Genomic DNA, 23,970 nt, shown 5'->3' on the forward strand with positions numbered 1-23,970 from the left:
CTGTCCAGGGAAAACAAATTAAACACCATAAACTATATTATTTTCTATAAGCATATACCCTCTAGATGAGATATAATACCAGTTAAGACATGTATTATCTTCCACCATGCCTTGGACAATTTGTTTGTCAAATGTTGCAATTAGTTTTGGGTCACTATAGCTATACATAATTACATTATGCCCTGTTTGCCCATGTTAACAAACAATTTCAAAAAACGTATAATACATTTTTTGTTTGTCTTGATGTAAGTAATCAAGTTTGCTTGTGTTGCAATTTGTTCAACCCTTTCTCCTAAAATGACTGGACTGAATGAAAGGGGGTTCATTTGCATAGCCTAGCCTACAGTGTATTTCGTTACTAAGGTGACAGCGTCATCTTTTGCCATTGAGGATACCAGTAGCCTCAAGACAGAATATCAGATGTCGAGCATAGGTGGAAACCGCTGTTAATCCATGCCTTTTGCAGTGGTCGGACGGCAAACGTTTTCCCCAGGTATAGGCTATGCGGTATTATCGAATTTCTGCTTCGGAGAATTTACGAACGTATTTGTTTTGCTGAGTCTACTGTTGCATTGATGCTTTTAAAAAGTTAAGCTGTATTATTTTTTCCCCACAAAGCTAAGGGACGTTGTTTGCGTGCGGGGCTGTCTGCCGCTGTTGCTCACCTGCCACCCAAGCTACCCAAGATGCTGCGACCGCGCCTTCCTACTCTACCGAGACATGACAAGTGGGAGTCTTAAAAAGGTCACGTTTTCATTCATTAGGCTTCTAATACAGAACTATTCGGTCACTCTGGTATCCCTCACAGGAGAACTCGCCAAAGTGAGAGACAGTCAGAGCTCCCCGAGGGTGATGATATGGCCCCCAATCCGTGCAAGGGCAGCGCTATCAGAAAGGCTGAAGGTCAGGACCAGATCCGTCTCCTACTTGACGAACACATCCGTGCAGTTTCGGCGCTTATTCACCGACTCAACAAGGATATTCAGGTAGCTTAGGCTACTATGGTAATTGAATCCAGGGAACACCCGTTTGTGCTATAGAGAGGTTTTCCTGTGTGTGTGGGTGTATAAACTGTATTGAGGTGTGTTTGTATAAACTGTATTAAGATATGTGTGTGTACAGGGTGTCCAGCAGCAGATGCAGGCTCAGGATGAGGTGACCTACAGGACCCAAGCCAGCGTCCGTAAAATGGAGGTGCAGCAGCTGGTGGTCCTGAGTGACCTCAGAGCCAGAGTGGGGAGGTCAGAGGTCAACATTATCTTCAGAGACTTCCTTCTCTGATACTTCCACTTCCTGCTCTCCCCACCATCTGTTCCTTTGGCTTCTCACACAGGGAGTCAAGCAGAAGGCCGATCTGTGGTGCCTGACACACTCTGTTAGTGGGGAATTTGAGTGGCAGAACCTTTGTTTTAAAAACAAGATTTTAAATGTAGGCCTACAACTATCAGATCCAGTCCAGTTCAGCTTGCAGTGCAGTGTAGGAATAAGAGAGGACTTCCCTGCAACCAGTCACTATTCTCTGTGTATGCGTATGCTCAAAGAAGAACCTGAGCGCATCATTAGAGTCCTGATCATCCCAGCGATAAAACGGCTGATCTCACTGCAGGTCTAACGAGGTAAACAGTACTAGGATGAGCTCAGCTGTACTGATGTGGGAATCTCCACTCAGCTTCTCTCCTGTGTATTCACCTTAGGGTGTGAATGTGTGTGTGTGTGTGTGCTCTAGTGATGATGATGTTGCACCTCTAGTATTACACACAGCTAACAGACTGGGCTGCTGGCTCCTATTTCATACTCCAGAAGACCAGAGCTGGACACTGCTCTGCTTCAGTGACACACACTTACACTCATACACACACACACGCACACATATGTATGCATGCACACGTTTTACATTATTTCCAAATAACTTCAAATATGGCACACACACACACACACGCAGTTGCACTTACTGCTCTGTCTGATCTTTAATACTCATCAGGACACTTCACACTCTCCTCTCAGACTTACAGCAAACACACAGACACACACACACACACGTGTAACAGGCATAAGGTATGTGTGTGTGTGTAATGTGTGTGTCTATTGTGGATGTTAACAGGTGTGACGACAGCATTACCAGGCTGGCTGCTGATTTCCGCAGCACCAACGAGAGAATTTACAAGATGATACGACAGCATCACGGCTCCCAAACACTCATGGAGTCCAAGCTCAGAGATTTGGAAGCACAGGTTGCTCAAACTTGCACACACACATGTAAACACACACACAGTCACACACACACACACACCAGAGCCATAGAGAGAAAGAGAGTTGCAACACTCTTTGATATCGCTGCCACGTGGTCATACACAAACACACACACACACGCTATCTTTAAACTTTAAAACAGGCCCACAGCCATCAACACAGCACAAATCTCAATATAGCCAACATGTTACTACAGGATGGTACCAAGTTGATTTTAAACTGCTGCTATATGATATGCTTGTGTGAATGTCCATGTATATCTGTCCTGTGTGTGTGTGTGTGTGTGTGTGTGTGTAGGTCCGTTTGCAATGCAGCAAAGCAGTGCGAGGACGCGCCCTAGAGCACACCAGCACACCATCAAGCAACACACTGGACACAAAGTAAACCATCTCCCGCCCACATACACACATCCCTCATAAACACACACACACACACACACACACATATTCCTTAATGGACTCTATAGCCGTTAGTGGGGTCCTGCCAGCCGCTGAGGTTGTGCCCTTCCCTCTGTGTCTCCAGACTAACAGCCGCAGGGCAGAGCGGTCTGAGGGAGCAGGAGTGTGTGCTCAGGGACGCCGTGGAGAAGATCGCCAAGCTGTGTCAGTCCATCAAAAACAAAACTGTAAGAATAGCAGTGTGTGCATATATCACAATGTGTGCATATATCGCAGTGTGTGTGTATCAAATGCCTGATTGAACCTACCTGTGGACGTCTGTTACAGTTGTTGACAGTCATGCAGATACATTTTAGTTTTTTTTATTGGCCAGGCTGAAGACAGTGATATCTGTTATTGTTGGTGCAACTGTAGGTAATTCACTTCTGGGATGTCACGCACCCCTTAGAAAATGTTTTATTTTGCAAGTAAAATGTCTGACCACGTGTCCCGTTTGTGAGGTGTTTGCGCTCCACCAGGGGGGTTAAGCTAACTTAGGACCATATAGTTAGGGTGCTACAAGGTTAGGGTGCTACAAGGTTAGGGTGCTTCAAGGTTAGGGCTCTCCCCAGTTTGAAAGCTACTTATTCCAGTTTTGTGTGTGGTAAGTTCAGTAACAGAGACACTGTCTCCTGCCTGCCCCTCTTGTCTTATGAGAAGAGTAGCGATGAGAAGGCCATGGTGGAGAGATGTGTCCAGCTGTCGGACAGGCTGACCAGACTGGAGATTTCCCAGAGGAGGCGGGCCCCGCCACACCCCGACTGCAGCCTGGAGGAGTTGATTGACAGCCGCATCAGCAAACTGCAGAAGCAACTCTGGGAGGAGCTGCAGGAAATGAAAGCAGAGACCAACAATGGTACATAACACACCACACACGCACACACACACCCACGCACACACAAAGGTGCAGTATGCCAGCTATACTATACCACACCACTACACACCCGTCACTGGTCCGGAATGCCCACGGTATGCCAGCTATACTATACCACCACACACCAGTCACTGGTCCAGTCTGCTATCAGTACCACACACACGGATGCAGCATGCCAGCGGACCCACAGATCACACATGATTATATTCTTAATCCAATATGTGGTACATTTTGACCACTGTCCACCATTCGTTTGCTACAGGAATCCATCTGCTACCACTTTGAGTCATAAGCATACGGACCAAACTGAATTATTACTGTTTGTGTTTGTGTTAGGATTTGCCATCGTTCATGACAGCCTGGGGTCTCTGAGGAAGGTCCTGGAGGCCAAGATGAAGATGGAGAGAGATCGGCTCCTGAGGCGTCTTAGGGTGAAGGAGATCGGCTCCTGAGGTGTCTTAGGGTGAGGGAGGAGAGATCGGCTCCTGAGCTGTCTTATGGTGAAGGAGAGATAGGAGAGATCGGCTCCTGAGCTGTCTTATGGTGAAGGAGGAGAGAGAGGAGAGATCGGCTCCTGAGCTGTCTTATGGCGAAGGAGGAGAGAGAGGAGAGATCGGCTCCTGAGCTGTCTTATGGCGAAGGAGGAGAGAGAGGAGAGATCGGCTCCTGAGCTGTCTTATGGCGAAGGAGGAGAGAGAGGAGAGATCGGCTCCTGAGGCAGTCTTATGGTGAAGGAGGAGAGAGAGGAGAGATCGGCTCCTGAGGCAGTCTTATGGTGAAGGAGGAGAGAGAGGAGAGATCGGCTCCTGAGGCAGTCTTATGGTGAAGGAGGAGAGAGAGGAGAGATCGGCTCCTGAGGCTGTCTTATGGTGAAGGAGGAGAGAGAGGAGAGATCGGCTCCTGAGGCTGTCTTATGGTGAAGGAGGAGAGAGAGGAGAGATCGGCTCCTGAGCTGTCTTATGGTGAAGGAGGAGAGAGAGGAGAGATCGGCTCCTGAGGCGTCTTAGGGTGAAGGACAAGAGATCGGCTCCTCACCCTGAGGAGAGGGAGGAGAGAGAGGAGAGAAGACCCTAAGGCGTCTAAGAAGGCGGGAGGAGAGTGTGGCGGTGGAACAGGGGAGACAAGACAGGCTGCACGGACCACCTGTGTATGGACACATCCACAGAGAAGCACTTACTGGACCCACACACAAACACACTCTCTCTCTCTCTTTCACACACTCACACACACACACACACACACACATACACACACACGCAGCACTGAAGAATAGAGGTGTGGTGTGGGCTGTGGCCATACTAACATACATACTAACAGTGGAGCAGTTTAGTATTTTTCACAGAGAGTGGGAGAGAGAGAGAGAGAGAAATAGAGAGAGACTGAGACAGAGAGGGAGTGGAAGAGAGAGAGAGGAAGAAACAGAGAGAGAGACAGAGAGAGTGGAAGAGAGAGAGGGAGAGAGAGACAGAAAGAGGGAGAGAAAGTTGCACAAAGGCATGAATAGAGATGAAATGATGACACAAAACCAGAGAGAATTCTAGAACTCCATGGAATGCCTTATCAGCGCCTGAGGCCTCAGCCTCCAGACAAGGCTTTCCCTGCATTTTCCCATGTGCATTCTCATGAGTTTATGGCCTGGCAGGGACTTGGAAGGTCGTCTGAAGGTCGACTCTCACACTCTTAACTGAATGGCCTTTTCATTCAGGCCAGCAGTGGATAAGATGGAGACCCTCATAGCAACCACTCTCCATCAAACGTCTCCATCTTCCGATGGCCCTCAGTCAGATTTCAGAATGACCACACAGGAGTATTCAACGCTTAGTGTTACTTTTTATTTCACAGTTCCATTCCATAGCACTTGGAAAAAACCAGCAGCTTAACCAACTGTAAGATCTAGGAGGTCAGCACTGAATGACCGCCCCCCCTAACTTCTGTTCACAGAACACAAAGGCATGCTTGTGGAGTCCATCGTAACCATGGCCACAGTCTCTCATTTCCACTGACACTCTTGCACATTTCATACACTCCTGCACATACTAGACAGTCTTTGGAGGATGCATCCTACTCTAGTCCTCACAAGAGGATGGATCCTGGATTAGTCTACACATGAGGATGGATCTTATATTAGTCCACACAGGAGTGTGGATCCTACATTAGTCCATACAGGAGGTGTATTGTAGGTGAGGACTGCACCTGCCCAGTGTTAGGTACCGGTCTTCTGCATGCCCATCAGTTGAGGCGGGTGGCACGTGCCCCGATGGCGGTCACATGACACACCTCTACGTCCGCACCCCATTTGCGCAGCTCGTCCAGCCAGATCTGCTGCTTCTGGGACAGACGGTCGTTCGGGCCCTTCACCTCCACCAGCTGGGCAAACACAGAGAAGAACAAACCCACACAGAGAAGCTGTATTAGCTGAGAATGAGATACTTGTGATTTATCTTTATGCTTTTGTGTTTATGCGTTTTCTTTTTCAACGCAGGGCTCACCCATTGGTTCATGGAAATGTGAAGTCTGGCTCAATATATTTATTAAAAAATAAAAATGGGTGATTGTTGTTTTTTGTACAACAAACTGCTTCAGTTTATGTTTTAAAAAAGTACAGTACACTGTAAACAGAAAACATTTCTGTCCTCTCTTTTGCTGCTGGGACTCTTTATAGAGCCTTGCTTTGCTGCTGGGGCGTTTGCTGTGGTTTGTTCAGCTACAGGAGAGGTGTGCTAGTCCTGCTACAGGTGAGATAAGCTAGTTCAGCAACAGAAGGTGTGCTAATTCAGCTACAGGAAATGTGTGCTAGTCCTGCTACAAGTGAGATAAGCTAGTTCAGCTACAGGAGAGGTGTGCTAGTCCTGCTACAGGTGAGATAAGCTAGTTCAGCTACAGGAGAGGTGTGCTAGTTCAGCTACAGGAGAGGTGTGCTAGTCCTGCTACAGGTGAGATAAGCTAGTTCAGCTACAGGAGAGGTGTGCTAGTTCAGCTACAGGAGACATGTGCTAGTTACAGGAGAAGTGTGTTAGTTCAGCTACAGGTGAGATAAGCTAATTCAGCTACAGGAGAGGTGTGCTAGTTCAGCTACAGGAGGTGTGCTAGTTCAGCTACAGGAGAGGTGTGCTAGTCCTGCTACAGGTGAGATAAGCTAGTTCAGCTACAGGAGAGGTGTGCTAGTTCAGCTACAGGAGAGGTGTGCTAGTTCAGCTACAGGAGACATGTGCTAGTTCAGCTACAGGAGACATGTGCTAGTTACAGGAGAAGTGTGTTAGTTCAGCTACAGGAGACGTGTGTTAGTTCAGCTACAGGAGAGGTGTGCTAGTTCAGCTACAGGAGAGGTGTGGTAGTCCTGGTACAGGTGAGATAAGCTAGTTCAGCTACAGGAGAGGTGTGCTAGTCCTGCTACAGGTGAGATAAGCTAGTTCAGCTACAGGAGAGGTGTGCTAGTTCAGCTACAGGAGAGGTGTGCTAGTTCAGCTACAGGAGAGGTGTGCTAGTTCAGCTACAGGAGACATGTGCTAGTTACAGGAGAAGTGTGTTAGTTCAGCTACAGGAGACGTGTGTTAGTTCAGCTACAGGAGAGGTGTGCTAGTTCAGCTACAGGAGAGACGTGCTAGTCCTGCTACAAGAGAAGTGTGCTAGTTCAGCTACAGATGAGATAAGCTAGTTCGGCTACAGTAGAGGTGTTTGCCCGGTGTGCTAGTCTTCTCACCTTGTAGCTAGCGGACACAGAGCTCCACACCACCAGGTCTGGCAGGCCTCCACGACAGTGCCTGTAGTCTCTGGCCATCCGCAGGATCACTTCTGCCAGGAAGGAACCGCCCATACACCCCACCAGACTCTGGGTGGAGAGAGAAGGAGTCATACACACATACAGACTCTGGGTGGAGAGAGAAGGAGTCCACCAGATGCTGGATGGAGAGAAGAGCAAAAGACTCACACACACACCTGAGCCTGCTGCAGAGAGGAGAAACGTTCCCAGCTGACGAGCGCACACACTCGGCCTTGCTGGCTCTGCCACACGTCTGCCAGAAGCTCCTGCAGTGTCTCCACCGCTGCTTCCCGCACCAGCTGCACCCGCGCCTCAATGGCCTCTTGCCGGTTACCGTAGAAACAGTCAGTGTGCAGGTCAAGTGGACACGTCTGACCACGACGAGAACAGACTGGTAAAGAGCAGCGAGCAAACCAACCACCCAGCCCTCACCCACAATCCCACATCTCAACATATACCCCCACATCGCAACACTACTCAACTACCCCCACAGCCCACAACTACCCCCACTACCCAACACTACTCAACTACCCCCACAGCCCACAACTACCCCCACAACCTAACACTACTCAACTACCCCCACAACCCAACACTACTCAACTACCCCCACATCGCAACACTACTCATCTACCCCCACATCCAAACACTACTCAACTACCCCCACAACCCAACACTACTCATCTACCCCCACATCCAAACACTACTCAACTACCCCCACAACCCAACACTACTCAACTACCCCCACAACCCAACACTACTCAACTACCCCCACATCCCAACACTACTCAACGTCCAACACTACTCAACTCCCCCCACAGCCCACAACTATCTCACAGCCCATAGACCTGAACTTGCGGTGCAGGGGGATTTTAGGTGGTGTATGATTTTAGGTGGTGTATGATGGTGTGTCCTACCTGATAGGGGTATCTGAAGACATCAGGCACGCCCTCCATGAAGATGATGTCCCACATGAGAAGCCCAAACAGGGTGGAGAAGGTAGAGCCTTCGCCATGCAGCCCTGCATGACAAGGGACACGGTCAACCTCACGCACGCATGTGATCACGATCTCACTTACATACACACACAATATCCCATCTCTCTCTCACACACACAAACACACACAGGATCCATTCCAACTCACCCTGATCGTAGCCCACACACACAGGTTATATGCTAATTACACACACACAGGCTACATGCTAACTCAACCTGATCGTAGCTCATGGGATCTGCACTTATCTGTCTCTCACACATACACACAGACTCCATACTAATTACACACACACAAACACACACGTTCCATGGTAACTCACCCTGGTTGTAGCCCACCCACACACACACAAGCTCCATACTAACTCACTCTGGTTGTAGCACACACACACACACACACACACACACACACACACACGCTCCATGCTAACTCACCTTGGTCGTAGCCCACACACACACACACACACGCTCCATGCTAACACTCACCATGGTCGTAGCACACACACACACACACACACGCTCCATGCTAACTCACCTTGGTCGTAGCCCACACACACACACACACACACACACGCTCCATGCTAACACTCACCATGGTCGTAGCACACACACACACACACACACACTCTCTGTGCTAACTCACCCTGGTCGTAGCCCACCCACATACACACAAGCTCCATACTAACTCACTCTGGTTGTAGCACACAAACACACACACACACACACACACACACACACACACACACACACACACACACACACACCTGCAAGGTTAATCACCCTGGTCAGATCCCCACACACACACACACACACACACTCAGTTAATCCCACCTTGGTCGTGAGCTCCACACACACACACACACATCTGTATAACTGGCTCGGTCATATCCCACATCACACACACACTCCGGTGGCTAACTCACCCCTGGTTGTAGCGCATTAATATTACACCTCACACACTCTCTGTTCTAACTCACCCTGGCCGTATCCCACACACACACACACACTCTCTGTGCTAACTCACCCTGGCCGTCACACACACACACACACACACACACACACCGTGCTAACTCACCCTGGCCATATCCCACACACACACACACTCCGTGCTAACTCACCCTGGTCGTAGCCCAGCTGTCTGTAGTGAGCCAGCGCCAGGTCCTCCACAGAGCACATGACTGTGGCCCCGCCCTCTTCTCCCTCTTCCTGGTCGGCCGGCCGCAGGAACACAGATTTACCCATACCCCCCTGGTGCGGGAACATGTGACCTCGGATGGTGACCTGGCCAATCACACACAGGAACACAGATTTACCCATAACCCCCTGGTGCGGGAACACGTCACCTTGGACGGTGCTCCAAGATCTGCCCTCAAACCTACAGCTGACCCCCCCACAGTCCCCTAAACTGTTTTGGGCTTAAAGCAGTCTCTCTCCAGTCAAGTTAATCGCTCGGCTGCTCAACACAACCGATTAATGCCGTTTTGTCATAATTGGCATCGGCTGATTAAATTGCTCACAAGGCAGATTAATCAAACCTGTTCGCAGATACAGGCAGCGTCTTGCGAATCCTGTGGAACAATGTTACTGCTCCTCATGTACCAAATTCACCATTCTACAGGCCAACAGAGCAAAACATGGCCATTTCACTGCTCCTCAGTAGGGATGGAACGATTACCGGTATAATGGTAAACCGCGATAAAAATGTTGACGATAATAATTACCGTTTTCATTTCAAACATCATGATTATCACTGTTGATATCACTACTGGTCCATCACTACTCCCATACCGGTCCATCACATCACTACTCCCATACCGGTCCATCACTACTCCAATCACTACTCCCACACCGGTCCATCACTACTTCGGCGCCCTTGTCCCCGTCCCCAGACTCACGTGGGGGACGTCCCTGATGTGGACACTGGGCAGGTCCTGCAGGAGGAGGCGGAACTTTTTGAGGCTCGGCGACTCCTTCATGCGGGCGGCCCGCTGGTGCAGCGCCAGCTGGTGACCAGTCCGGACCAGTGGGTCCGAGAGGCCGTCCCGGATCGCACCGATAGCCTGTGGAACCCAGAACCAGACCAGAACGACATATATATCAAGAAATGTGTATATTTCTACATCAGGTAGGTGATCTTGACATCATGAGCTGTGCTATGCACCCACATGGAGAAATATACATGTTTCTTATAAATATACTTATAAAGCATCTCTGCTGAGTGATCCAGTATGTATGAGTGTGTGTGTGTATGAGTGTGTGTGTGTATATGAGTGTGTGTGTGTGTGTGTGTGTTAGCTAATTGGGTACCTGCTCGTGGAGTTTAAGGTGCTGCTGTAAGTTGAGGGCCAGGCGGTCCCACCAGCGCCCCCTGCTGTCTGGACAGTAGACTGATTGGGCCAGTACAGCCCTCAACTCGGCCACAGCCTCCTGCTCACAGCACAGATAAACACAAGATCACATCACCTGCACACCATCCCTTAACATCACAACACCTGCACACCGTCCCTTAACATCACAACACCTGCACACCATCCCTTAACATCACATCACCTGCACACCATCCCTTAACATCACATCACCTGCAAACCGTCCCTTAACATCACACCATAGGCAGCCGTGGCCTACTGGTTAGCGCTTCGGACTTGTTACCGGAGGGTTGCCGGTTTGAACCTCGACCAATAGGCACGGCTGAAGTGCCCTTGAGGAAGGCACCTAACCCCTCACTGCTCCCCGAGAGCCGCTGTTGTTGCAGGCAGCTCACTGCATCGGGATTAGTGTGCTTCACCTCACTGTGTGTTCACTGTGTGCTGAGTGTGTTTCACTAATTCACGGATTGGGATAAATGCAGAGACCAAATTTCACTCACGGGATCAAAAGATACTTATACATCACCTGCACTCCATCCCTTAACATCACATCACATCACATCACATGCACACCATCCCTTAACATCACATCACCTGCACACCATCCCTTAACATCACATCACCTGCACACCATCCCTTAACATCACATCACCTGCAGTCCATCCCTTAACATCACATCACCTTAACATCACATCACCTGCACACCATCCCTTAAAGGAGAATTCCGGTGTGATATTGACCTAAAGTGTGTTGAAACATGATACCGAGTGTGAACGTATGTCTCATAGCTCACCTCGGCTTGTCCCCTGTACTCAGAAATCTGCCGCTAGTTGCCGCTACCAACAAGGTTTCGTTGTGGTGCCTCGGGCATCGGCCTAGCCATGAAAATAAATCACTGTTTTACACCATTTACGAGGCTCAAAGTAGCTCCATACTTCATTGGTAGACTTCCGAGGGCCTTGACATTTAAAACGAGACATGGAGAACTTTGAAAAAGCACTGGTAGATTATTTACAAGACGATTTTGTACAGACAGTACCTTAAGGAATTTTACCGTTCAACGCCATCTTGAATTTTGTCACTCTACCAATCTACCAAGTCTACCAATGAAGTATGGAGCTACTTTGAGCCTCGTAAATGGTGTAAAACAGTGATTTATTTGCATGGCTAGGCCGATGCCCGAGGCACCACAACGAAACCCTGTTGGTAGCATTGGCTAACTAGCGCCAGATTTCTGAGTGCAGGGGACAAGCTGAGGTGAGCGATGAGACATACGTTCACACTTGGTATCATGTTTCAAGCCACTTTAGGTCAAAATCACACCGGAATTATCCTTTAACATCACATCACCTGCACACCATCCCTTAACATCACATCACATCATCTGCACACCATCCCTTAACACATCACCTGCACACCATCCCTTAACATCACAACACCTGCACACCATCCCTTAACATCACATCACATCATCTGCACACCATCCCTTAACATCACATCACATCATCTGCACACCATCCCTTAACATCACATCACATCACCTGCACACCGTCCCTTAACACATCACCTGCACACCATCCCTTAACATCACATCACATCATCTGCACACCATCCCTTAACATCACATCACATCATCTGCACACCATCCCTTAACATCACATCACCTCACCTGCACACCATCCCTTAACACATCACCTGCACTCCATCCCTTATCACATCACCTGCACACCATCCCTTAACATCACATCATCTGCACACCATCCCTTATCACATCATCTGCACACCATCCCTTAACATCACATCATCTGCACACCATCCCTTAACATCACCTCACATCACCTGCACACCATCCCTTATCACATCACCTGCACACCATCCCTTAACATCACATCACCTCACATCACCTGCACACCATCCCTTAACATCACATCACCTGCACACCATCCCTTAACATCACATCACCTCACATCACCTGCACACCATCCCTTAACATCACATCACCTGCACTCCATCCCTTAACATCACATCACCTCACATCATCTGCACACCATCCCTTAACATCACATCACATCATCTGCAAGCCATCCCCTAACATCACATCACTTGCAAGCTACTATCCTCTAACAAATTAACACCATAATCTCTGTAAAGTCTACACACCCACCTCATAACACCGTAATCTCTGTAATATCTACACACCCACCTCATAACACCGTAATCTCTGTAGGATCTCGATGCCACGAGACATGATGCGGGTGTAGGTCCATCCTACAGTAAAAGACCGCAGAAATACCGGCAGCTCCTTCTCATGTCTACAAACACACACACACAAGCACACGCATACGCACATAGACACATGCGTGCACGCACACAGACACACACACACACAGTAGAGGAAGGAAACATTTTCACAAGCTGAACACACAGAAAACTTTTTCAGAGGTAATCTATCAACATGAGAACAGAAGCAAGGGCCAGACAGAGAGACTGGCTGCCATGTTCTTACTGGAGGTCCCCACTCTGCTGTAGCTCCTGCCACGTTGCCTTGGCAGCCGTGTAAAGCCCCAGGGCGTCCTCCCAGCTGCCTGACTGCATGGCGACAGTCACCTCCTGCAGGCAACGAATGGCTACCTCATACCTGAGAGGGGCGCAGAGAGAGGGCCAGTCATAACCATTTACACTAGTACACTAATACCCCAACACAAACACACACATTACAACATTAACAACACCCACCACACACACACATTACTAACTCCCACCACACATACACACAACTAAACCATTAACGGCCAAACCCAAAACACACACACACACACACACACACACACACAACCATTGACGCCCCAACACACACACACACACACACACACACACACACACATGCTGTCTGACCTGATGAGGTCGTCCCTGTGGCGGAACACCCTGGCCTGCCGCTGGATGCTGTACTCGGGGAAGGCCAGCTGTCCGGAGTTGACCAGCAGGATGGTGTAGAGCTGGCCCTGCCCACCCGCTGCTGCCGTCTCATCGTCCAGCGAGTCCGTCAGAGAGAAGAGCAGCAGCAGCCGGGAGAAGACGGCCCGCGGACACACACACAGACGCACACACCGGCCCGCCAACTGTCTCGCCCTGGACCGGGAGAAAGAGGGGGAGGAAGAGAGGGAGGAAGGGAGGAAGAGAAAAAGGGGGAGAGGGGGAGAGAAAGAGGGGGAGTGAAAGAGAGGGAGGGAGAGAGTGGAAGGAAGAAAAGGAGGGAGGGAGAGGGGAAGGGAGGGAGAGAAGAAAGGAGAGAGAAGGAGAGAGAAAGGGAGGGAGAGAGAGGAAGGGAGAGATTATTATTCCAATTAATCCATTTCAATCATTCGTAGTTTAGAGAAGATTTGGTGGGGCACGGAACTTCCACACGTACCCATAGTGTAAGCTTCAGTGATTACTCATTTTAAATCAAAGCTAACCCTGTGCTAAGTGCTTGACCCTGGCATTGCCCCATTGTCTTTATTGTCTCCAAATAGAGAATTCTGTTTTGGGTAGTGAGTCCCCTCACACCACTGCAACACCCTGTCTATCTCTGAATGATACACCTTCGCGTCTGAATCCTGAAAGATTAGGAGATGTGGTGCTTCTCACTTCTTGAGAATAACTGCCCCCGTGCTGCTGATTTGCCCCGGGGCAGAGGGGAAGAGGGCGCGTTGCTTAGCCAGCTTCAGCAGCCCCTCCACTAGCTGGGGCCTCTGGGTGGCGCTGTTTCCCCCGGTCAGGTGCAGGGTCTTGGCCAGACTCCTCAGCTCTGGGGCTGGCAGCACCTCCAGCACTTCCGCCAGTTCCTGCAGCTCATGCTCTGGACACACACATACACATACACACACGGCTATTCTTACAACTGACTGTTCTCCAAACTGAGACAAACACACACACACACACACACAGTTGATCTTCAAACTGGGACAAACACACACACACACACACTCCAAGTGGTGCTACTCACCATCCTGCAGGAAGCGTGCCTGCACCAGCTCGTCCACCACGGGCCGCAGGTCGGCGCTGATCTCCGTGTAGTCCAGCTTCTCCACCTGCAGCCACTTTAGCTTCCTTTGGAACAGACGCACATACAGCATCTGACCTGGCCCTGGTGACACACACCAGCACACACACTGCTTATCAAAGCACACAAACACACTGCTTATCAAAGCACACGAACGCAACCCCTTCATTGTACTAAATGTACTATGAACCGATTTAAAAAGTGTGTGCGTGCTTGTGTGTGTGTGCATGCCTGTGTGTGTGTGCGCGTGTGCAGGCCTGTGTGTGTGTTTGTGTACGGTCACTAAATGTACATATAAATTAATTGATCGTATGGCCCCCCATGAACAGAATTACACGAAACTCAGCATGCATTCAGAGGGTGTCATAGTGATCCTACAGGTAAAATGTTGTTGTAAAATGTTGCAGCTCTGAACATGTCAGCCAAAGATACCTGCGATTACAGAGCCTCATTTTGCTTTTTCATTTTTAACTATGTGGCGCTATACTGCAAATGAGTGGTTATGGGATGGGTTGAGATGGCCCCTTGAGTCTAACGTTCAAAACAATGTGGTCCTCCTAGGCCCTACGGTTCTCGTGTCCACCATACCCTCCACAGAGAGATGTATGCGTACCTGAGAGGTGTACACGTGTAGGCAGGTGTTACCTGAGAGCTGCTGGAAGGTGTGGACGGCGGCTAGGTCCTCCTGGTTGAAGAGCCGCCGGTCGTCCTCGTGCTCCATCACCACCTCCAGCACAGACAGGAAGTTCCGCAGGTAATACGGCTTCCGGAAAGACCCTGATGCTCCCACTCTCATGTGTGTGGCGTCAACACTGGACTCCAGATGCTCCGATTGTGATGTTCCACATTCTCTCTTCCTTGTTGACTCATAGCTCTGCTCCTGATTAAGACCAAGCTCTGCTCTCCTCACAGTCCTGGACTGCTCGTTATGAAGACCCGGTCCAGTACTAGACTGCTCGTAATGAAGACCCGGTCCAGTACTGGACTGCTGCTCACGTCTCTCTCCGGCTGAGGGCGTCTCTGCTTGTGCAATGTGCTTGCTGGGTCCTGTTTGCTGAGCGCTGGGAACAGGGCGGGTGTCCGTCTGGGTGTTATTTGTGTCTCTCTCCTGTCTGACTCTCTTGCGGAGTCTGGACTTCAGCGTGTGTGTGTCGGACCTGCTATCTCCTGGTGCCTCCATCAATCCCCTCTTCAACGAGAAGGACTTATTGCTACATCCATCAGGAGTAGTGCGCGGTAAACGTGATTTTACAATTTTGGGATCACACTCCTCCTTCTCTACCAGAGGGGGGTGTTCACAGACAGCTTGTTTCTGAGAGGAGAACCATTTGGAGGTCTTTACTAATAGGCCTTGTGGTTCTCTGGTCATCTCTGATTGGTTTTCTTTTTGAGAGCTGTTCAGTTCACCATCATCTCTGTCTGTCCCTCCAGCACGGCTGGTCTGCTTGGTGGTCGGTTCTTCTGAGAACGTCAGGGCCTTTCTGGACAGTCTGGAGGACAGGCTCCCAAGGCTGACGTTCTGCACCACTTTCGGCTGGTCAGGGACTTTCCCCAACTCCACCTCCTGTTGCTGCTGTGATTGCTGCTTTTTGAAGTAAGGACTGGTCTTCAGCTCACCGCTCTGCTCAGGTGACTTCGCCCCGGGCTGCTTGTCAGGTGTACTCCAGGTGCGCTGAGGTGACCTTGTCCCGGGCTCCTTGTCAGGAGTACTTCTGCAGGTGCGCTGAGGTGACCTCGTCCCGGGTTGCTTGTCAGGTGTACTCCTACAGGTGCGCTGAGGTGACAGGATCATCACAGGGTGCTTTGGTTCCCTACTGGACGGCAGCGTGCGCTCATCCTCATTCCCCTGACAGAACTTCTTACACTGGGTGTCGATGTGCTCGTTGATCTTGAAGCGAGGGACCAGCTCGCCACACAGGGGGCATGCCAGCTTACTGGGTGGCGCATTACTAAAAAAGGTGGCAATGGTGCCCGCCCTCGCACCGCCGTCCCCTGCCCCTCTGGCGCTGCCGCTACCCGTCTTCCTCTTCGTCAGAGACAGACTGCGGTACGACTGAGATCCTCTTCCACGCAGCGACCGGCGTTTCTCTGCCATAAGCTTACAGGGTTTTATGTTTACTTGGAAGGAGACAAGAAGCCCGTGTTGCAGACGTGGACTGTATCACACCGCTCTATGACAATCCCTCCTCTACCTGTCAAATGCACACGAAGATACACACGATTAGACTTCCTCAGGAAAAATATAGAAATGGTCTCAACAGCTTCGGAACTTTTATGGCAACCTTCAAATAAAACAGTGTTAGCAAGTAACTTAAGATGCTGCATTGATGTTGTTGAAGGCTGAAGGCAGCGGCAGAGAGGGCAACGCGTAAACATTCTGGTAAAGTTTAAGATAGTAACGTAAACCCTCGACGGCCTGAACACCTGACATTAACGCAGTCTTTTTTTAGTTAATTACGTTAGCAAATTAACTAGGGTACGGACGAACACAGCCCGATAAGAAATGAAGCAGCGACAATATTGTTAGCAATTGCAATGATTGAAGATAACAGGTTATCAAATCGCATTACCCACATGCCGAGAAGACTGGCTTAGGCTTTATGGTTTAAATAGTTTTAGGGTGTAACAGAAAGATACTGCACCGTCTTTAGTATGGTAATTTGTTACATTCTATCTGGAAAGCTTGAAAGAGTTCCTAGCGTTAGCTTAATAGCTTTCTTCATGTCGGTCCTGCTGAAGTGCCGAAGTCCCGCTACAGAATAGACTAAAAGGCAGCAGTAATCGAGCAACTCTCGTCAGATTTAGACATAACTAATCAATTGTTTTGTTTTGTTTTTATTATATTGCCTTTATGCCTTTGATGGTTAATATAACACAAAACATATACTAGAAATGTGGAATTTTACACAAAAAAAAGGATTTTGCTGTTATTCCAACAAACAAGACCACATCATCACTTTCAGTGAATAGGCACACTCGATCATTACCAATTCATTTTTTGAAAGCAATCTGAATAAAATTAGTGGAGGTGTAACTGATCAAATCGAATGTGCACTTGTGTCTTATAGGCGTATACTAATATACTTCTGATGTAATCAGTCAATCAGACTCGTCAAGGATGCTCTGGATGCGCCTTCGCCGTTACACAGATTCCCGGGCAGACGCGTCTTCGTCTAAAAAAAAAATCTTCAGGTTCCGGGGTGTCCTCTCAATAGATGCTTTATGCACTAAAGCAAGTGTCTCGGAGCGTGTTCCCTCAACCCCCTGAGAACTCTAGAACGATTCTGGTAAGGCATCTGGCATATTTTTTCATCCGTTTCCCACCGATAGAACTGTAGCCTACGCTGGGATGGTGCGGGGGGTTCATTATTGTGCGCCGCACATGATTCGGGTGAGTGTGGCGGTCCGTTGCCTATAGCCTAATGGTGAATTGACCTGTGCTTATCGGCTCTGCATAAACCGAGTAGCTATGATTACAACGCAGTGTGTGCACAACACATGAAAAACAATAGCTGTGCACCAGCGGGATGAACTGGGCATTTTGTGGAGATCATGCTTTAGGTTGACAGTTTAATTGCATTGAGAAAAAAGAAACAGTGGTCCACAGTGACCTGAATCACTTGCGTTGTAGGTTTGAAAAGGCCTGTTTGTATGAGTTGACATGCCTATTTTATGCTGTTTATGAATGTGTAGCCTAGTCGAGGCTGGTTTGTGTCTGTGTGTGTCGTTTGTGTGCATCTGCATGTGTGTATGTGTTTATGTAGCCTACCCTGTGAGAGCCTGTGTGCTTGTGTCTGTGTTATTGTCGGGTATTACTGATGTATTGATGCATCGATTGAAATGGGAAAATATCAGCAGCCCCCTCTTGTAATTGGCTCCGGTGGAGGCTGCGGCAGGCACGCGCTGTGGCGTCTGGCGTAGGCTAATCATTTGTGAGTGAGGCGAGTACTGGAGTTGGGATTATCCGGCAATCTGAGCGCCTGTACCTGTGCCTGTTATCTTTCATATATCACCAGTGCACTAGCCTTGTGAATGCTTTGGTCTGTTTGTTAGTGGGAAAGTCGGTCAGTGTGCTGGTCAGAATACTACGTGACAGATTCAGACAGAAATAATCCCGTGGGAAGAGTTCTGTACCCGCTCCAGGACCCGCGCCCTGGCCCAGGCTCGCTCAGAGCTCCTGCTCATTTGAGATGCAGATGCCGGGGCTGGTGAGCTTTGTGTGAGGGGTCTGGGGCGGCGAGGAGCAGCTCCTCAGCGAGATGCTTGAGAGCACAGAGATAATCACTAGTCCCCTCCTGCAGGCGGCCAGTGTGGGAGAGGACTGGACATGCCAGCAGCAGTGACGTCACTGCCGAGGAACTCGTGAATTAGACACACACGAACACACATACATACGCACACACACGCACGCACACTAATACACACACATGCGCACTAACACACACACACACACACACAGTTCTCCCAAGAGCAACATGTACTGCCTTAAATGCCCCCAGTCATTTTATCCTGTAGAGATTTTTCATTAGTGTGTGTGTGTGGACTCCTGGAGTGTGGTTATGTTGTGTCATCTCGATGTGTGTGTGCGTGCGTGTGCGTGCGTGCGCGTGCATGGCTCTGCTGTCGTAAACAGTGCCTAGACTCCAGTATTCCTTCAGCTTCAGTGATTAGCACAGAAGAGTCTGAGACACACAGCATCCAATGTGGAGCAAACAGTGTTTGCATTTAAACGAGCCAACAGGGCAACAGGACAGCATAAAGTGCAGACTACAACAGCATCATGCCCCTCTGGGCATGGGGCAAGTTTAAAGTCAAAATGTTTTGCTCCGTTCTGCTACGGTCTCCTGATTGAACAACATGTTTGGTCGCAACAGTGTGCATTGATATGCAACAGGCTGTTGAGGTAGTTTTCTCTGGTTTGGTGGTGGTGGGTGTGGGGTGCTATTGAGGTCGTTTTCTCTGGTTTGGTGGTGGTGGTGGTGTGGTGCTATTGAGGTAGTTTTCTCTGGTTTGGTGGGCGTGTGAGAGGTGCTATCCTATTAGCAACAAACCTGCCGTATTAAGAAGGTAGTGAATATCTACCTAAAGTCATTTACAGATTACCGAAACCTTTATTACAGAAATATTACAGAAACCTTTATATTCACCGAAAAATCACTTAAAGCGTTGTGTGCTCCGGTCCTGCTCCTTGGTTCTAGTTAGACCTTGGGTCTCCTCTTTTGACTTCTGCGTCCTGTTCAGTGAGCACCAACCAGGCTGAAGCACAAGTGACCCCCTTCTACACCACTGTTTGCGTTGGATCAAACGCTTTCCAACATTTTCTCTGCCTTGTGGTCGCACTCTAGAGCCCTGCTTGTACTCACCTGCGTTTGATCAGAATAATCACCGGACCGCACAGAGTGAAGGGCCCTCAGACGGCTCCACTCAGCTCCGCCTTGACCAATGCTGCAGACCACTCAGAGGCCCAGGGCTGCAGACCAATCAGAGGCCCTAGAGTTGCAGACCAATCAGAGCCCGAGGCCTGCAGACCAATCAGAGGCCCTAGAACTGCATACCAATCAGGGGCCCTAGAGCTGCAGACCAATCAGGGGCCCTAGAGCTGCAGATCATCTCTCACACTAGGACCAATCATAGGCCAAGGCCTGCAGATGAATCAGAGGCCGTGAGCTGCAAACCAATCAGAGGCGGAGACCTGCAGATCATCTCTCATTCTAAGACCAATCGGAGGTCATGAGCTGCAAACCAACCTGCAGATCATCTCTCCTCTGGAGTACGGAGGCTTCTAGCATTCACTCTCTGAGTGGCTGAGCTTAATGTTTCTAGACTCATTACAACACTGATAACATAATATAATATATAACATCACCATGCCTCTGATTCAGGCTGAGCACATGTTCTGTTGAGTCAGTCCATAACTGTACAGCCATAACTGTACAGCCATAACATTACACACAGGGTTCCCACGGGTCATGGAATTTCTGGAATATTGTGGAATTTTAGAAAGTCTATTCCAGACAAGTCAGTCAGGGAATTAAGATCGTCTTGGTAGTGTATAGGTCTAATTGAGTGCCTGTCACTTTAAGACGTTTGAGGGAACCCTTGCAATTGTAACACAGTTGAAAGGCTGCTGATGTGTGGATGCAATTCATAACGCGTTTTCTACATAGTTAAAATAAAAAAAGGTTCACATACTTCTCCTTGGGACAAGCACTTTTTTGAATTTTTTGGAAAACACTTTTCCATTTACGCCGGGATTTTGCATAGTTAAAAATAAAGGTTCACATATTCTCCTTTTAACACTTTTGAATTTTGGAAAAACACTTTTCCATTACATCGATTTTGCAAAAAATTCAGTGTCAGAGTCAATAAAATGAGCCCTTCAGCAGAAATTGACAAGCAGCCAAAGTAGGGCATAAATTAGCCCTTCAACTAAATTGACAAGCAGCTGTAAGTAAGCATGCATGCTAAATTCGACATCCAAACAGTATTCTAACGTTAGCTTTGAGATACTGCTTGATTTCATAACTTAACTTTAGAGTTTAGTCTCTTCAATGCAGCCTACTATGTTGTGATAAGACCTTAGCAGAGTTCACTTCAATGCAGCAGTTTTGAACAAATTTGCGCAGCATGGTCACGATTCTAAGCGGATTTAATAGCAATTTAGCCAGACGTCTTCTATGCAATGCTTCTATGTGGCAACAATAATCCTTCAACAATCGTGAATATTTTGTTAAATGCACATGCAGAGGAGTGGCAGCGGGCTACGAGAGAGAGCGGGGCGGGGCAAGGAGAGGCTACGTGCGTAAAAAGCGCAGCTCAATGGCAATGCAAGGATTTGACCTTATATTTAATTTAAATTAAATTAAATTAAACATAGAATATTAATCTGTGGCAGCCGATTTTTATTTCGTGGCGCCCCGCCACAGATTAGTCAATGTATGGGAAACACTGCCATTACACATTACAGCCATAACTACACAGTCATAACTGTCCAAATTCATGTAGAGGGCATAGAGCACATCTGAGTTGCTGTTGTGATTTTAGAATCACTTGGAGTTGCTCTGCCTTGGGCCACAGTTTGCATTCACACACGTTTGCATATACAGACTTTCACAAGTACAGACATTTGCATGAACAGATGTTTGCTTTCTAAGATCATTTATAGACAATATACATTTATAGGCTCTCAGTAGCACTCAGTGGGCAGGGGCTGGCTGGCTTAGTGGAGGGACAAAGCCACTGTGGCTTTTAGAAGCTGCTCTCACACGTCCATCGCATACTAATGAAGCAGCCTCCTATCTCCTGAAAGAGTCGCCAGTCAGTCGCTTTACTGGACTGCTGCTCTGCCGGAGCAGCTTTCCAACATGTCCAGAAGCGTTCAGTGTGTCCAGAAGCATTCAGTGTGTCCAGAAGCGTTCAGAAGCGTTCAGTGTGTCCAGAAGCGTTCAGTGTGTCCAGAAGAGTTTGGTGTTTTCCAGAAGCATTCAGTGTGTCCAGAAGCGTTCAGTGTGTCCAGAAGTGTTCAGTGTGTTCAGAAGAGTTTGGTGCGTCCAGAAGCGTTCAGTGTGTCCAGAAGAGTTTGGTGTTTTCCAGAAGCGTTCGGTGTGTCCAGAAGCGTTTGGTGTGTCAAAAGCGTTTGTTGTTTTCCAGATGAGTTCGGTGTTTTCCAGAAGTTTTGGTCCAGAAGTGTTCAGTGTGTTCAGAAGAGTTTGGTGCGTCCAGCTGCCGTTCAGTGTGTCCAGAAGAGTTTGGTGTTTTCCAGAAGCTGCTCGTGTGTCCAGAAGCCGCTTGTGTCAGTAAGCCGCTTGTTGTTTTCCAGATGAGTTCGGTGTTTTCCAGAAGTTTTCGGTGTGTGCAGAAGAATTCTATGTTCTCCAGAAGGGTTTGGTGTTTTCCAGAAGTGTTTGTGTTTTCCAGAAGTGTTTGTGTTTTCCAGAGGCGTTTGGTGTGTGCTACATGCGGCACGGCTGTGTGGTGCCCGGGGTCCGGAATTCAGATGTGCTCGCTCTGATGAGGGCGAAAAAAAGTTTAAGGATTTAAAGTTTCTCATTTGGAGATCAAAGGCATAAATTACAGTAAGGTGGGCGGAATTCCACTGGGAGAAATGAGAGCCGCATAATGAGCATCAGCACCACAGAGAGTTCACTATCAGACCACATCCAGCACAGCACACTCAGCATTCCTACTAGATTACACGTTACACTGCACCTGGCCCTCTTCACACACACCACTTAAATGCTCCCTTGCTGGCACACACACACACACACACACACACACACACACACACACCTGGTTTTCTGTGCAGCTTCTGAGTTAGGGCCACAGGCGGAATGTTAGACCCCAGTAACCCGGAAATGTGTGAGACACTGATAGTGCGTTTGGCGTTTGGCTTCTGTGTGTGTGTGTGTGTGACAGCAGCCAGACCAACGGATACCATGTCTCTGCTGAATTACTGAGTCTAAGCAGGTGTGGCCCTGGTTAGTACTTGGATGGGAGACCTCCTTGGAAAACTAAGTTGCTGCTCGAAGTGGTGTTGGTGGGTGGCCAGTAGGGGGCAGTCTTCCTTCTGGCCAAAAATCGATCCCAATGGCCCAGTGCAGTGACGGGAACACTGTTCATTATGCCGTCCTTTGGATGAAACGTTAAACCGAGGTCCTGACTCACTGTGGTCATTAAAGATCCTATAGCACTTATCGCAAAAGAGGAGGAGGTTCCCCGGTGTCCTGGCTAAATTCCCAATCTGGCTCATTTAATCTGGCCCCTTAATCATCCACCCAGTGTGTAATTGGCTCATTCACTCCCTCACTCTCCACCTGAAGCCGGTGTATGGTGAGCGTTCTGGTACATAATGGCTGCCGTGTTTCACCCAGGTGGGTGCTACAGTTAGTGAGGTTCCCCTTCACTGTAAAGCACTTTGAGGGGTACAGTAGATGTATCAACGCTTTTGCACCCACTTGAGGCTTATGTTCTTTGCAACATGCGCATAAAAACATGGCGTGGTATTTACTAAGCAATAGGTAAAATCGTAGACTGCCTGTCGAATGGAATTGAATGGCAATTTGCGCTTTTCCGTTTCATGCTTATGCATTCATAGGAGGGTCAGGGGAAAGTGGGCGTTTTGTTTAAAAAGATGGGAGGAGAGGTGTAAAATGTGCCTAATTAGGTATTCCCTGTATGTCCGAAAAGCGCACATCTGTTTTGCGGTGAAATATTTCCGCCTTGTAAAAGCAGGTTTTAATCCAAATTGTGG

The 23,970-nt window shown here is 48.7% G+C and overlaps 3 protein-coding genes across 8 annotated transcripts in view; 2 read left to right on the forward strand and 1 right to left on the reverse strand.

Annotated features, from left to right (window-relative positions):
- Positions 1–1,531: 1,531 nt before the first annotated feature.
- Positions 1,532–4,972, forward strand: LOC125303184 (protein FAM81A-like). Its single transcript, XM_048256758.1, has 6 exons — positions 1,532–1,616; positions 2,102–2,231; positions 2,548–2,630; positions 2,773–2,875; positions 3,348–3,543; positions 3,898–4,972. Exons 2-6 carry the CDS (start codon positions 2,166–2,168, stop codon positions 4,011–4,013), a joined length of 564 nt encoding a protein of 187 aa, XP_048112715.1. The 5' UTR covers positions 1,532–1,616; positions 2,102–2,165; the 3' UTR covers positions 4,014–4,972.
- Positions 3,402–17,473, reverse strand: fan1 (FANCD2 and FANCI associated nuclease 1). 6 transcript variants are annotated; one of them, XM_048256754.1, is made up of 15 exons: positions 17,291–17,464; positions 15,366–16,912; positions 14,664–14,804; positions 14,306–14,516; positions 13,574–13,807; positions 13,185–13,316; positions 12,882–12,990; positions 10,620–10,739; positions 10,208–10,372; positions 9,431–9,593; positions 8,236–8,339; positions 7,498–7,692; positions 7,262–7,390; positions 5,773–5,928; positions 3,402–3,512 (listed from the first exon to the last, which is right to left on the reverse strand). In XM_048256754.1, exons 2-14 carry the CDS (start codon positions 16,813–16,815, stop codon positions 5,791–5,793), a joined length of 3,291 nt encoding a protein of 1,096 aa, XP_048112711.1. In that variant the 5' UTR covers positions 16,816–16,912; positions 17,291–17,464; the 3' UTR covers positions 3,402–3,512; positions 5,773–5,790. The 6 variants fall into 6 exon arrangements, with proteins under 6 accessions (XP_048112711.1, XP_048112709.1, XP_048112713.1 ...); XM_048256752.1 differs by having other exon boundaries at positions 3,410–3,512; positions 5,755–5,928; XM_048256756.1 differs by lacking the exon at positions 3,402–3,512 and having other exon boundaries at positions 4,980–5,928; positions 17,388–17,473.
- Positions 17,474–17,895: 422 nt separating this feature from the next.
- The window catches only part of apba2a (amyloid beta (A4) precursor protein-binding, family A, member 2a), a 45,409-nt gene continuing 39,334 nt past the window's right edge, over positions 17,896–23,970 (forward strand). The window contains exon 1 of the mRNA XM_048256114.1: positions 17,896–18,007. The gene's annotated coding sequence lies outside the window, so the exon portion shown is untranslated. The remainder of the gene's footprint in view (positions 18,008–23,970) is intronic.

The sequence above is a fragment of the Alosa alosa genome, chromosome 11 (assembly GCF_017589495.1).
Source record: "Alosa alosa isolate M-15738 ecotype Scorff River chromosome 11, AALO_Geno_1.1, whole genome shotgun sequence".
NCBI classification, from domain to species: Eukaryota; Metazoa; Chordata; class Actinopteri; order Clupeiformes; family Clupeidae; genus Alosa; species Alosa alosa.

What these genes read in the sequence shown, in the direction of transcription:
- LOC125303184 (XM_048256758.1), top strand. Translation starts at nt 2,166, where the DNA reads ATGATACGACAGCATCACGGCTCCCAAACACTCATGGAGTCCAAGCTC. An exon ending in AGCAACACACTGGACACAAA is followed by an intron (nt 2,631 to 2,772) that starts GTAAACCATCTC and finishes CTGTGTCTCCAG; the next exon opens with ACTAACAGCCGCAGGGCAGA. An exon ending in AGTCCATCAAAAACAAAACT is followed by an intron (nt 2,876 to 3,347) that starts GTAAGAATAGCA and finishes TCTTATGAGAAG; the next exon opens with AGTAGCGATGAGAAGGCCAT.
- fan1 (XM_048256754.1), bottom strand. Translation starts at nt 16,815, where the DNA reads ATGGCAGAGAAACGCCGGTCGCTGCGTGGAAGAGGATCTCAGTCGTAC. An exon ending in ACATCAGGGACGTCCCCCAC is followed by an intron (nt 9,594 to 10,207) that starts GTGAGTCTGGGG and finishes GTGATTGGCCAG; the next exon opens with GTCACCATCCGAGGTCACAT. An exon ending in CTGTGTCCGCTAGCTACAAG is followed by an intron (nt 5,929 to 7,261) that starts GTGAGAAGACTA and finishes GTGTTTGCCCAG; the next exon opens with CTGGTGGAGGTGAAGGGCCC.